Genomic DNA, 15128 nt, shown 5'->3' with positions numbered 1-15128 from the left:
CTCTCTCTCTCTCTCTTTCTCTCTCGATTTCGGCGATGCGAAGGCAACGAGAGTCGTCGGTCTCATGGCGATCTCTCGCGCTCTTTCACTCGTTAACGAGCATAATTCGCTTCCGATGCAATTTCCAGAAACGAGGACGAACGAGAGAAGGGAAGCAAAAACTGGTTCGAAAGCTTCCATTCTCTCCGATATGTGCGATTCACCTCTACTCGAAAAAATTGCCTCTACCTCGCGACGGCCATCTTTTTCGAGAAATTTCTCCCAGGAAATTTGATGGTTTAAAGTACCTTGTCAAAGTTATGATTAATTTGAGATGAATCGATGTTTTAGATTTGTAAAAATATTTTTACGCGATATATATATATATATTCGTTTTGAATCTTTTTCAACGTACGATCTCCATGAAAGTTGGCGAGTTATGAGAATCGCCTTGGAATTTTCAAAATTGGAAAACAAACGAAGTGGCATATGTAAAAGGGTGTAAAAAACGAGAAGCGAGTGTGAGACAGATGCAAAGTTGAAGCAAAGTGAAGAAGTGTATTTGGTGCGTGTGTATGCGTGAATGGCCGGCATTGAGAAGAAGTTGCAGCTGCGGATACGCGATGCTCGCTCATAAAATGTTGGCCTGTTCGTCACCTTTGATCTTATCCTCGACCGAATTATTTTCTCGAGGCGCGAAAGAGAAAAGATATTTGGAAAATATTAAAGAGGCGTGGTTAAAGAGCAAACGAAGTGTTTGTTAACCGTTGTTTGCGCGTAATTCGATATTATTCGAGCATTATCGTTACAAAATGAACGGATAAACAAATGCAAATGAGAGCGAGCCGCTAATGAGGCGTGCAAGGTTAATCAAATTTCTTGTTCGATTTGCGCGAAAAGCGCGATCGATCATCGATTCTTAATTATTAATTTGCACGCGAGTCGATCGATCAAAATGTCGCCAGAAGCTTTCTTTGCTCGGGGACACGTGGAGAAGGAAAAAGAGAAGGGAAGAAAAATCGACACTTGAAGTGAACGCGTTTCGTTTCGAATTACTCGATACGTCTCGATACGATCGCTGTACATTTCCAAATACATATACACATTGGTGAAGAAGAATAATAGAAAAAGGAATGAAAAGAGAAAGCGTGTGGTTTTTAATGAAATGGCGCGCGGAATGCCTTCTGCAGGAGGCGAGAATAACTAACGCAAATAGAAACGGTACCTACTGTCTCGCGCGAATCAAGATACCGGCAAATATCGATGAATTTCCGTTTTTTCACGCGTTTCAATCCCGCGAATTGTGACTTGTTGCTTGCCGACTTCGAACGTTCCACGGTTAATTAACCGCTCCCTTATTTACCGACCGAGTCGTCAAACAACTCGGTTGTTGCCGAGAAATTTTAAGCTTTATGCTCCGTTGAAAAATCAATCGAGATTTATTGTTCGATGAAAAATATGGGATCGATGCGAGGAATCCTTTCGATCAAAACGATAATTTATCGCGTATTAACGATATGGAAAGCAAAGCGAAGAGAGATAATGGAGATTGTAATTGTAATCTAGATATCAATTCGTCGAATCATTCGTTTACATTTGCATCTGTTGCAGAGTTCGTATAACGTACTATTATAATTGTAAATTATACGATGATAATCGATTACGGGCCAATTTGAGATTAATTTTGCTAATATTGGCTCTGCCCAATTATCGTCGTATTTCTGACTCGATGTAACCCTCGTTGTGTGGTCGATTATTATTTAACGATTATCTTCGGTTAAATATTATTCTATATATATATATAAATACAAGGCAGAAAATTGATTGTAAAAGTATTGGCAACTGAGACGTGATATTTTTTTTTTGTAATTCTTTCGTTTGACCGATTCAATCGATATTATTCGCGAAAATTATCGAACGAAACGGATATAAATTTCCTTAATTTAATTAACATCTCCATATTTGCGAAACTCGTTGATCGAGCGTGTAACAAACGTCTATTAAAGTCACGACGCGATTCGTTTAAATCGTACTTACGCCACGGATGAATTAATTCGTTTCGTTCAAACATTCGATCATACCTCAATTTTTAATTTTGCAATTTCGTGTCAAATCTCTTTGTCATTTCTTCGCATTTTCTTTCTTTCTTTTTTTTTTTTTTTTAAACTGCTTGCTTAAAATTTCGAAAACTTTTGATACTATGCTATAGATATTTAGAACTGGAAAAAAAACCTCGTCCTCCTCTTAATCTCTAATCGTTGCAAGTTAATTTTCCATTGTCTTGCCAACGAGCCTCCCAAGCTACAACTAATTGGAAATTTAATTTAATTATTTCTGCATCGAGGCTCGCGTAAGCGCCGACCAAACCGACTATCGTTACACCTTTTAAGCGAAGATAAAAACAAGAATTTCGGTGAAAAAGCGAGAAGTTAATTAGCGGCGAGAATAATTTTTTTTTAAAAAGCTTTGTATTTATTTATAAAATAATAGTTCTCGATCTATTCTTCTTAACTCTCGCGGAACGAAATATTATTTTTTTTGATCATTTATCTCGATGTAACTATTATTATTTATGTTTTGCAAAAAATATTACAACGATTCAAAGTCTAACTTTACTCTGCAAAGTAAAACAAAATCCGTTTGATTCTTTTTACTTCTCAAAGATCAAAGATGAAAAAGTAACTAATTAATAAAATCTCGAATAAAGTAATTATTATAATTGATCCGTTTTTTCGTCATAATTTCAATTATTTCCGATTATTATTATTATATTTTGAACGATAAACAATTAAAGTAACTTCAATTCGTAAATTCGACTTAAATTAAATTTTAAAAAAGCTATCACTGGTTTCATACGTTTCTTTTCTCTCGTTCTTTCACGAAGATACACGAAGACGGTGGCGGACTCGAGTTTGACGGCGCAGAGGTACAACCCGGAGTTCACCGTGACGACGATGTCGCCGACGACGGCTTCCTACGGCAACGCGAACACCAGCGTGCTCATTGACCAATTGAGGCACATTAATCAGGTGAGTTCCATGCCCAACTGTAATTTGTTCCTCGGCTCAGCCTTGGCTGACCGTGTTTCCGATTCAATTGTCTCTCGTTCACATCCTGTTTTCGACTTGTATTCGAATCGGGGAGACACTATCGCCGCGTCTCTGCTCTTCAAATTGATCAAAATATAATTCAGGTGCTTGAACCGATCGAGAATCGGATTTATCTATATAGAGAAATTTTCAAATTTTTCGTTTCGATCGTTTCGTTTCAATTTTTCGTTTTTATCATTTTTTTATAATTTCGGATTTTAGAATTTGAAAAAGTAGAGAATCAAATTTATCTTTATGCTAGTGAAATTTTCAAATTTTTCGTTTCAACCGTTTAGTGAAAATAAGATTTGTTTTTTATCATTTTTTTATAATTTCGGAATTTTTTATAATTTTGGAATTTGAAGAATCAGAGAATCAATTTTATGCTGGAGAAATTTTCAAATTTTTCGTTTCAACCGTTTAACGAAAATAAGATTAGATTTGTTTTTTATTATTTTTTTATAATTTCGGACTTTGGAATTTGAAGAAATATTGGATTTTTTTTTTTATAAAAAATCTTTAAGTTTTAATAATTTATAATTTTTTAACGAAAAAATTTTGTTTCTCTTCACTATTCTAATATTATAGTATATACATTATATATATATAATATATATTATAGTATAGTATATACGTTCATTATATTTACGTATAATTTATTTTATCGTTCAGAATTATTTCCACTTTTCCAAAATAGAAATTTTATATATATATATGTTCCACGAATTAGTCATTGCTAATCCTTCTTTACACTCCCCTTTACACAATAGCATAGGTCGGTATATGTAATTACGAACCGTAACAGGCCATTCCTCGCCACTTTAGCTTCGCGTAATCTTGTGATTATTAGTTAAACGCGAATATCGCTTTAAGCAAAATGCGGATGGCGGCGTTTAATCCTTGTGCAATCCAGATGTACCTTCCGGGCACAGACAACGTCGAGCGTTGCGGTTCAAGCGAGCGTCTACGAGACGCGTGCCGCGCAACGTGCTATGTTCAAAACATTAACGTTAAAGTCGAGGATTAACAATGTGGAAAGCAAACCGAGCTCGCCCAACAAATGCGAGCAAAAACATGAATCGTTCCGCTCTCTTCGAGGCGGAAAAAAAACGGAATCGAAATTTTCCTTTAATAAAAAGTTCTCGTCGAAACCTTTTACCTCCACAGATATTGCAGTCTCAGTTGGCGTCGGCGCCCGACAGCGGAACGTTGCTCGGTGACGAGGCTTTGGATGGTTCCGGTAGCGGCGATCGGCCTATATGGAAGAAGAAGAACAAAGATGGGGACATCGATAACGACGACGAGGACGTGCACAGTTACGATCACGATGACGAGGAGGCGTCTGGATCCGGAATGGGACCTACTACACCTGGTAAAAACGATTCGAAATTTCCGAACATTTGCGCCCTTTTTTTTTTTTTTTTTTTTTTTTTTTTTTTTTTTTTTTTTTTTTCGTCGAAATATAATTACAATCTTGTTTGTTTCATCGAGTGTGTTCAAAAGTATTTGATTGGAAGTGATGATTCGAAAATTTTTTCACTTGATCGTTCGAAATTCATTAAGTTGAATTATTTAATTTAACAATTTATTATTTTATTATTATCAATTTATTATATTATATTTTTATCGATTTATTAACGAGTCAAACGAGATTAAATTTCTCAACTTCCTCCCAATTACAATTTACACCAAACATTTGCATTTTATTATTTTAAAAAAAATTATTTTCCGAGAACAAATGAGAAAATTATACGCGTTCGTTAATTACAGATCCGATGCTGAAGACGAATCACGAGAATCCAGTGACGGCCGGCGCTGGATCGAGCATCATCCTGCTTTCGTCCATCGTTTCGATGGCGATTGGCTGTTGTGCACCGTTGTTGATCGCTTAAGTTGCGGAGCGTGGACGTGGAAAGAAGGGAACGATTCGTTTCTCGATTCGTAGCCGCGACCTAGAATAACACGTAGAGAAAGAGAGAGAGAGAGAGAGAGAGAGAGAGAGAGAGAGAGAGAGAGAGAGAGAGCGATTTTTGGTGCCCGCGTCGGGGAATAGGATGATCCTACTCGACACGAGGGATGGATCGATCCGAATCTTACGAAATCTGCTTTATAGTTTATATATCGTGCCGCCTGACCGGGACAAAGCGAGCTGCAAGCAAAATTGTCCGGGAACTAAATATAACGGGGGATTAATCTGTTTCGTTGTTCGTGACTCGAAGAATCGAATGCATGCCGATCGATCGATCGATCGATTTATCTGTTCGATCGATCGAACGAACGAACGAACGAATCAAGACTGTGTTTTTTTATTCCAAGTTTGAGAGGGAGAGAGAGAAAGAGAGAGAAAGAGAGAGAGAGAGAGAGAGAAAGAGAGAGAGTGATCCATTTTTGGACGATCGAGCATACGACGAAGATATTTTTTTCCCAGAGGATCGTTCCACGGATAGAGAAAAAGAAACCACTAAGCTACTAAGTTCTTAATAGCTTAACGTGGTATTGAATAGACGGAAGCGAAAGTGATCACGATGGATCGCGTCCATGTGTTCGAACGATCGAGAATGAAAAATTGGAGAGAAGAACTCGAAGGAACAATGAGGACGTCGCGCGTCTTGTCACTTGGAAAGTGGAGGATACGGAAGAGAAGAATTGTAATTTAGTTAGTGTAGAGCGAAAAATTCTGTGTCCGGAGGAAATTGAAAAATATTCGATTCGAGAATGCCGATGCGAAAAATATACGCGGAGATTATTATATCTATATTCCTGTTTTATGATGGCCGACGAGAAATTATTATTATTAATTATTATTATTATTAATTATTATTATTATTAATTATTATTATTATTACTATTATTATTATTATTATTATTATTATTACGCTGCGAAAAAGTCGAGCAGCGCTATTTTGTTTTATTTCTCGCGGCGAGAACGAAGTTGACCCGTTTTGTATTAAATTGGAGGGGATAATCCACGCACAAGGGACAGTACGGCCTGTGGAAAATCGAATTGAACGAAGAGGAAGGAAAGACGGAAAAAGAATAGTAATTTTACGATAGACAGAGAGAGAGAGAGAGAGAGAGATTAATTACCTTGTACTTTTTTATTTATGCGATATCATAGTGAAAATCATGTTCAAAAAAAATAAAAAGCGAATTAAGCGAAACACGAGGTAAATATAAACCGTACGTTTAATTCGCATAATTCTACGAGAAACAATTATACGAGAAAATTATGTTCAACAGAGAGAGAGAGAGAGAGAGAGAGAGAAAGAGAGTAAAAAATACAGAGACGAGAATCTGGAAGAATGTTTGCTATAATATCGAAAACGATGAAATGAAAAGGACAAAAACGATATTATTAACTATACTATACTACGAAACAGGATCAAAGATATATCCTTTCCTTTCTGAAAGTACGACGATTCTAACAACAGCAGCAGCAGCAGCAGCAGCAGCAACGAACAGCAATAATAAGTAAACGCCGCGAAGAGATTTCTCGCTTTTAGCGATTCCAAGTGTATGGTTTCGCGACGAGCGAAGCCTTAAAAAAAAAAAAAGAAAAAAAAAAAAACCGTGACTTCGATCCTTGTGCCTCGCGTTTTGCACTGTTCTTCGTCACGCACGAATTGCCTCTCGTTCGCGGTGACGCTTTTTTTGTCGCCGATGCCGATACACGAACTATAATGACGGGTTTAAAATTATTCTCGTCCAGTGATATCGCGTGTGCATGCCATATAACGAAGCTAACTGCCAAAATGCCAGTTGTGCGACCAAAGGTGTTTTTCTTCTCGCTTCGAACGAGGTCGCCACTCTACTTTCGGATATATATAATATACGATCGAATACCTTCTTTCGCTCTCGATCGCATCCACAAACAATCGTCCAAGGATAGAAATTTCTATGCGAATCTGAAGGGAGGTTTTTTTTTTTTTTTTTTTTTTTTTTTTTTTTTTTTTTTTTTTTTAATCATGCTGTGAACGATTCGATCGGACGAAATGCGAGATAGATTGGATGGTTCGAGCGAATCAAGAACTCGTTCTTGGACGTCTAATTGTTGAAAGGGGATACGAGGAACGGTGATTCGAATTCAAATTCCTGGGAAACTTTGGGTTTCTCGTGTTCGACGTAACGATAAAAGCGATCGATTCGATGGTACTACTACTCGAGAAAGCGAAGAGGTTAGGTTACGTTTGTAGTCGGGAGTTGTATATGTGCCATAATTTTTTATCGTGTCATCGTTCAGATCAACCGTTTTTTTTTTTTTTTCGAAATTTCATTCAATACCTCGTTCGGTATTTAGAGTGTTTTCAAGTGCCAAAAAAAAGAAAAAAAGCAAAAGAAAAATCGCGTCAACGTTTTAGACGTCTAAGCTTCGAAGCGGATTTAAATTTTGGCGGTTTGCTTTTCGATTAAAAAAAAAAAAAAAACGACTTACGGCGTTAGTGTCGAGAAAGTATTCGTGCGTCAATTAATTGCAAAGTGAAATTGTCAAATATTTTTAATATTTTTACGTTCGTTAAATTAAAAAATTATCGTATTTCTCAGATCGATATTCGTCTTTCGTATTCCTTTTTCTTTCGCGTTTAATAAAGGCGCGATCGGACGGCGTATTTCACGCGTGATTAATTATTGCACGAATTATTTTTCTAGGCCTGGCTGCCGTGGTAGACTATAGTGTGTAACAAAGTGTGTAGGAAGAGCAATGGAGACACGAATCTGTCGGTGTAATTTCGTATGCGTCGACTCTCGTATACGGCCACACTGATTTTGTACATTTGATTTCTCGGATCTTTGAGGGTTAGTGCCTTTTTCCAATATCCCTGGCCGTGACGTCGTGTCATCATCTCACGCCCGACAGAAGGAAACAAGAAGAGAGCCAAATCGTCGATATAAATAAAAAAAAAAAAAAACAAAAAAAAAAAAAAACTGTACAGGGCATTTCATTCTGCTGAGAAGAAAGAGCGACCTGTGTGTGAACGCGTGTGAACGACTTTCTTCTTTCCCTCTTTTTTCCTAATTTTTGTAACGCCTCTCTCCCGTAAAAAGGAATAGAATTGACTTAAACCTCGTGGCGATCCATTCGAAGAAACACGACGAACGATCGGCAAAAACATTTTTGAAATTTCTAGAAATAATTGTCGTCCCCTTGGACAAGGTCCAGACTGTATTTCCGTATTCTTTTAAACAAGCAGATTTTTCGAAAGCTTTTTTTTCTTCGTACTGTAATTCTTAATTAATTAAAATTAATTATAAATGCGCTAAAGAAACTAGTCCATCAGGGCGAAATAAAATTAGTTGATTTTTATCGATGCTCTTGCACTTTCAACAAAATCAATTCCCCTTTTTTTTCTTTTTTTTTTTTTTTTTTTTTTTTTTTTTTTTTTAATCGTTCGATATCGAATACGATCGTTAATTCGACGAATCGGCTGGTGAATCCGACTCGTCTCTAGCCATTTATAATTATATATATATATATATATATATATATGTATATATACCAGCAGTCGATATTATCGTTTCACGAGTAATTTCTTCGTGTATCTGCCAATTTCGATGCGATGTTATATAAATTTAAGAAAAAGAAAAATTTCTTATCCTACGTACGAAACGTATATAATTTTTCCATTCATTCGGAGAAATATTAAAAATATAGATGGATACGTAATTATCGACAAAAATTGTATACGATTTTCGTTATCGTATTTTCTTGAAATTATTCCGATGAAACGAATCTAAATAAAATATTGTGACAAGACTGCCGAGATATATATTTCGATCATTATTCTTATCCCTAGAGGTCATGCTTAAAAAAAAAAAAAAAAAAAGAAAAAAGAAAAAATAATACACGTTTATCGTTTCGTAAATAATTATTCGTAACGAAATTATGATTAAGAAATAAATCACGACGATCGAAGATAAATATTATACGTGTATAAATTTTCAAATCGAAGAGACGAAAGATTCCCCCATTCGGGAGAGATACACGAAAATTCGAAGTCAGTCAATAGTAGAAATTTAGCGCGAAATTCAGGCCGGTGTTAAATTGTTAAAGAAAAAAAAAAAAAAAAAATTAATATTGTAAATTGTTCCCTTCGTCGGGCGGATTCTGAGCGAGCGAGAAAATTATTGAATCGTCCTTAAAAAAAAAAAGAAGAAAAAAAAAAATTTCGTATCGAGTTGCACACGAATGTTACGAATGATGACCCTTCCCCCTCCCCCCTCCCCCCTTTGATCGCGAATGATATCAATTTATGGCCTCCCTACTTCTCTGCCTCCATCATTTTAAAAATGTCGAACAAACGTCTCCCTTCCGTGAATTGTGTGTAATCGTTTTTTTAACATACATATTTTCATACACACACACATACACAGAGCACAAGGCGAAGAAGGAAAGTGGCCTTACATTCGATTCCTTCGATTCTGTGTTGCTCCTGCTTTTCAATTTATCACAAGCACTCGTTGACACTTTATTACGAACAAAAAAAAAACAAAAAAAAAAAATCGATCATCTATTTATAATGCTCTTTGTTATACATGTTTTTGTGGTGCTACACTAAGAATAAAAGATAAAAAAATCAAAAAAAAAAAAAAAAAAAAAAAAATCGTCCCTCGTGAACAAACGGGTACACGGGTGGAATCAAACGAACAGCTGGTGGATCATCGAATAAACTTATTGTGCCCGTTTAAATTGGCTCGTTGAACGTTGAATGGCGAATTTAATTAAAGCGATACACCGTTAACCGTCTAACCGAGCATTTAACCGTCTTCCTGCCATTCGAATATAACATCGACTAGAAATAAAGTAGAGGAAAGTAGAGATTAAAGATTATTAGAGAACGCATTAAGAAACGCGCAAAATATCCGTACTCGATAGACCAATTTTTGAATTTTTCTCGATTAACGCTATAATTGGAGTCGTTATGTGTAACGTTTAAAGTAACGCTAGAACTGGAGAAAATCGCGTGAATCGCGCAAATTTAACGCCCAATTTCTCGTGTTATGTTAATCACGGTGCAACTGTGCAATCGTATATCGCTTGCGTAAGAGATTGTGTAAGAATAAGAGTAAAACAAAAAAAAAAAAAAAAAAAAAAAGAAAAAGAAAAGAAAAGTTTGAAACGCACATGTATACGAGTTATACAAAAATCAAGAACAAAATTAAAAATATAATTGGTCGTAGAAGAAAGTAATTTGCATCAAATTGTAGCCACGTATAATGTAATTTACATTAGTTTGAAAACATTAATGAATTTTGCTCGAAAATAGAACTTGATTAATCGAAACGAATTTGCGCGACCGACAATTTATTAAGTGAAAAAGTATCCCAGCCACATTAGGTTGGGAAACGATCGATCGAATCCCTACTTCGAATAAATATCGATCAATTACTAGCCGCCATTTTTTTTTTTGTATTTTAATAAAACCGATCATATTAACTAGTACGGATCAACCACGTTAAATAACTGTCACATCTATCGATAATTTATTTTTTTTCTTATTCTTTTTTTTTCGAACAGGAAAGAAAAGTGAAAGCATCGAAGATTATTTGTTATCGATAAATAATTTTTATTATCGATACGGATCGATATTCGAGAAATACGACCCAAATTTTCGCGATTCTATCTATTTATTTCGTTTGATATTTGCTGGATACGATCGTATGGTAAGGATAAATATCGCGGAGATTCAAGTTTGGAAAATTTAATTTCAATGCGGTTACTCTTAATTATACGATGAAATTTACGATATGGTATTATGCGAGACATTTATCGATGCTGCCCGATTAAAACATTATTAGCAGATACCACGTTCAACATTCCACGCGGAGTCGTGTACATTCGTTAAAAACATCGTGAAAATTCGTAATACCAGCGTTTAGAGATTATACTTCAGCGTTTAGAGTTTTTTGGAGGGAGGGGGGGGGGGAGGGGGGAATGGAACTTTTGTTTCGCAAACGTTATAACTTCGCGTTTTAATGGAACATTTACATCGTCGAAATGTTCGCAAAGTGATTAAACGCGAGTCGATAAATTTGAAAAATTATTACATCGCGTTTCGTTAACAAGCGCCAGCTTGTCACGTGTCAACGAAGGAATTTTAATTGAAATCTATTTAAAATTTTTTAATAATTAAGTTCCTAGGTTTACAGTTGTCGTTAATTTGATTTGTTCGAGAGATAAGATATTCAATTTTTTTTTTGTATGTGTATTAAATATTAATGCGAAATCATGCGAATTAACAAATCGAAAAAATTAATTTGCAAATGAATATACGATATGTAAAAAGAATTCGTAAGAAAATTGATTTTAAATTTTTATTATTATCCGAAAGCACAAAAACGATCGTGGAAATATTAATGAGTTCGAAATTATCTTGTAATATTATCGTATTTCGACAGAGTCGTATTTTTTTTTAAATATATTGTATAAAAAAAATTAAATTATTCGCAATACTTTTATTGTTATAGTTAAATTTTAAACGTCCCTGTAAAAATAAATTAAATATAACATATATAATTAATTATATAAAATCTTTTAATGCAATATATTTAATTGTTACACTTTTATTAAACGCATTGAATTGTTATCTTTCCATTTTTTAAAAATAATCTATAATATTACTGTATAATTGTATATCCGTTATAAAAAATTTTATCCAGAAATATTTTAATAAAATATTCTGCACATTATAATATTTGAATAAGTAACATATCGAACAATCGTAAAGGAGCTATTAAGTAAAATTATAATAAGTAAAAACGACGAAAGATAATGCAGCGACATTAACTATCCACCAATTATGATACATTAAATGTATAAAAATATTTATATTAATACGTTAATCCAAAAACAGATAACTGCCTTATCCACGTAATATTAAATATAACATATTATTAATTATCTTCATAAATATTATGATTTATATGTATAAAGAGAAATCGATATTAAATATCTATATTTAATTTTCTCGAAATCAAACGACATAAAAATTTCAAAACTTCATTTTGTTCTCTATCATTCAGCACGAATAATAATCCAATTATTAACAAGATTTAAAATCCAAAATTTATTAGAAATTTAAAATGCAAAATATCATTATCATCAAATAGATCAACGTGACTTTTTCCTAATTATTTTTTAAATAAACAAATCGCGATGTGTAACCAATGTGTTCGTAGAAAGAAAAGTAAAACAATTTTCTTCATTGACTTAAAATTTCGAAAAATTCGAATTTAAATGTTGCGTATTAAAATATCGATTAAAATTTGTGATTTTACAATTGATACAATTGATATATAACCCAATTTTCCCGTACTTTTTCCGCGCATAGATGTAATAAATCGTGCAACGAGGGAGCAGTCTGGACTCTTTCCAACGGTTACTGATGAACATGGCGAAAGGAAGGAAAGAAAAAAAAGAGAGGGAAAAGGAGATGTATATGAACGAATAAGAGTGAGAATGAAGCTGAGGGAGCTTGTATATAGTGAATGTGTGCAGTATTTATGTGTTATACATTTAATATACATATATATATATATATATATATATATATATACATATACATAGATATAAATATTAATATTGTTAAGACTAAAAAAAAAAAAATGTAACAACAGTGGAGAAAGTAATACATTGTCCATGAAATAATTAATAATCGTAACGTGATAGTCACGATTTAATTTCCCGTACAAAAAACGTTGCCATATAATACCATGTTAGGAGACACTTCAATCCCTTGTCTCGTCTTAATTTTAAAAAAATAATAGAAAGCAACAAATTTTAATTGCCAATAAAACAATTGTGTTTGGAAAAAATATCTATATTATTAACTAATAAAAATAAAATAATAAAATCGTCCAATGGAATAAATAAAATAAAATAACTAAAATCATTCGAAATATCACATCATTAAATTTAATAATCTCATAGCCTCCTAATCTGCAATTAAAATTACAATTAAAATTAAACTTCGATACAAATGTAATTTCTTTAATGACACTAATATTATAATTGAATTGCCTCTTAACATTGATACAGTACGAAACAAGCAACATAGAAATAAAAACGAACACGTCAGCGTTACTATTCGTCCCCTGGTTCGTGCCAATTTTTTCAAAATGGAACTCGAAACTCGCTTCGCTAATCGCAATATTTTCCGACGCAACTATCGATAGTGATCTCATGGCCGAATTCGTTCCGACTTGTGCTTTCTATATATATACATACGTAACCGAAAAGTCGGTCCACTTCCATCCTTCGCGCGCCACGAACAATTTTCCCATTCTTTGAATGATTTATATTCGCTTAAAATCCTCGCAACGAAACAACTATCGAGTCGATTTCACGATTACGATGATCCTAGAGAAAAGTGAAACGAAAATTTCGACAGAATAAGTGCCGAGGAAATTGAAAATGATCAATTCGAACAATGGCGTCATTGAACATCGATGAATTCGATACAACGAATTCAAAAAGTGTTTTGTTCAACGTCGAAAGAATTTCGAACGTGTTTGTTTCCTCGCATCTGTACATACATGTACATGAATGGACAATAATAATAAAACAAAGTTGAAAGCTATTAAAAAGATACTCTGTTCGTATGCGTGTGTGTACGCGTGTGTGCGTGTATGTAATTGATCGATTCAACGAGAATTTCGGGTAATACTCGTAATAATATTGTAATGAAAAAAACTCACTTTCATGGCACGCGTTAGAAAGAACAGCTTGTTCCAATTTCATAATTGTTAAATTGTTTTTCCTCACTTTGTTTATCACCGAACGTACGCATTTAAAAATCTCAATTAAAAATAATAGATATACTGATCGTCGATTTTCAAGCTTAAAAATAAATAAATTATTCGTTTAAATATTGCATTTCTTAACATGACCATAATAGTTCGTTTAAACGGATCAACTTTTCTGTGAAATGATTAAATGAGGAATTACAAAAAATACTATTGAAAAAAAATTCTTACTTCATAGAATCAGATAAAGTATATATATTTATATTGATATATTTTTATTCGTTTATTGCGAACTATTCTATTTAAATGTTCTGTACATGTTCTGTAAAAAATTAAAACATCATGTTCTTTAGTGAAAGATTACACAATTAGGTTACGAAATTAACGCATGCTTCATTTTTTCGTTATTTTTATAATCAATAAATCAAATTAACTGCATTATATTTTTGATCATTTTCGATCTCTTCCTATTAATGTATTATAAACATTAATATATTTTTAATGAAATTGAATTGTTTTAAGTTTATATAATATAGTTATTATCGATAGATTTATTTAAATTTCAATAATTAATTTTCTCTTTTTTTTTTGAATCTGTCAAAGATTTATCAAGAAAATAGAGCACTTAATTATTAAAATTAAATATATAATATTTAATATTTTAATATCTTTCAAATTTGTAATATCATACAACTTATTTTATAATACAATTTATATTATTTTATAATATATACAACTTACATTATTTTATAATACATACAACTTATTTTGTAATATCATACAAAATTTTATTTCGAGTATTATCAATATCAATAACGAAAAATTTTTCCATTTATTTTCGATTGTCGTTAAGTTTTATGAATATTATATTATTAAATTAAATATTTATCAAAATAAATATTACGAGTAATAAAAATAATTTATTTTTATTATAATTTATAATAAAATTTGTAATTTGGATTTTATATTATTATTTATTTCATGTGACATTAAAAAAAAAAAATAAAATATCCATGCTATGAAAGATTCATTTCTATCAATAGAAAAAAATACTTCGACAAATGATAATTGAACAATATTACTCAATCCAAACTCGAATTTTAGTATGATGATACTAAAGCAATGATGAAATTATTTATTTTATTTATTTTTAATTTCTTTTAATAATAAATATGAAAATTTTATTCAAATATTTATACAATTTTTTTAAGTAAAATATATATGTTAAAGGAATACAAAATGTGGCCTTATCATTGAAAAGTTGGATATTGACTATAAAGATATTGCTTTCTTTAATAAACTCACTGAAATTAATATTTT

General features: G+C 32.8%; 1 protein-coding gene across 1 annotated transcript in view; it reads left to right on the top strand.

The window, feature by feature from the left end:
• LOC122715360 (division abnormally delayed protein) overlaps window positions 1–10159 on the top strand; it is a 96894-nt gene extending 86735 nt beyond the window's left edge. The window contains exons 6-8 of the mRNA XM_043937498.1: window positions 2864–3008; window positions 4236–4440; window positions 4839–10159. Of these exons, the coding sequence (XP_043793433.1) occupies window positions 2864–3008; window positions 4236–4440; window positions 4839–4960 (472 nt within the window). The 3' untranslated portion in view covers window positions 4961–10159. The remainder of the gene's footprint in view (window positions 1–2863; window positions 3009–4235; window positions 4441–4838) is intronic.
• The last annotated feature ends 4969 nt before the right edge of the window (window positions 10160–15128 follow it).

This window comes from Apis laboriosa, unplaced genomic scaffold, assembly GCF_014066325.1.
Source record: "Apis laboriosa isolate Shangri-la unplaced genomic scaffold, ASM1406632v1 scaffold34_cov151, whole genome shotgun sequence".
NCBI classification, from domain to species: Eukaryota; Metazoa; Arthropoda; class Insecta; order Hymenoptera; family Apidae; genus Apis; species Apis laboriosa.
This window is presented reverse-complemented; position numbering and strand designations above follow the sequence as displayed.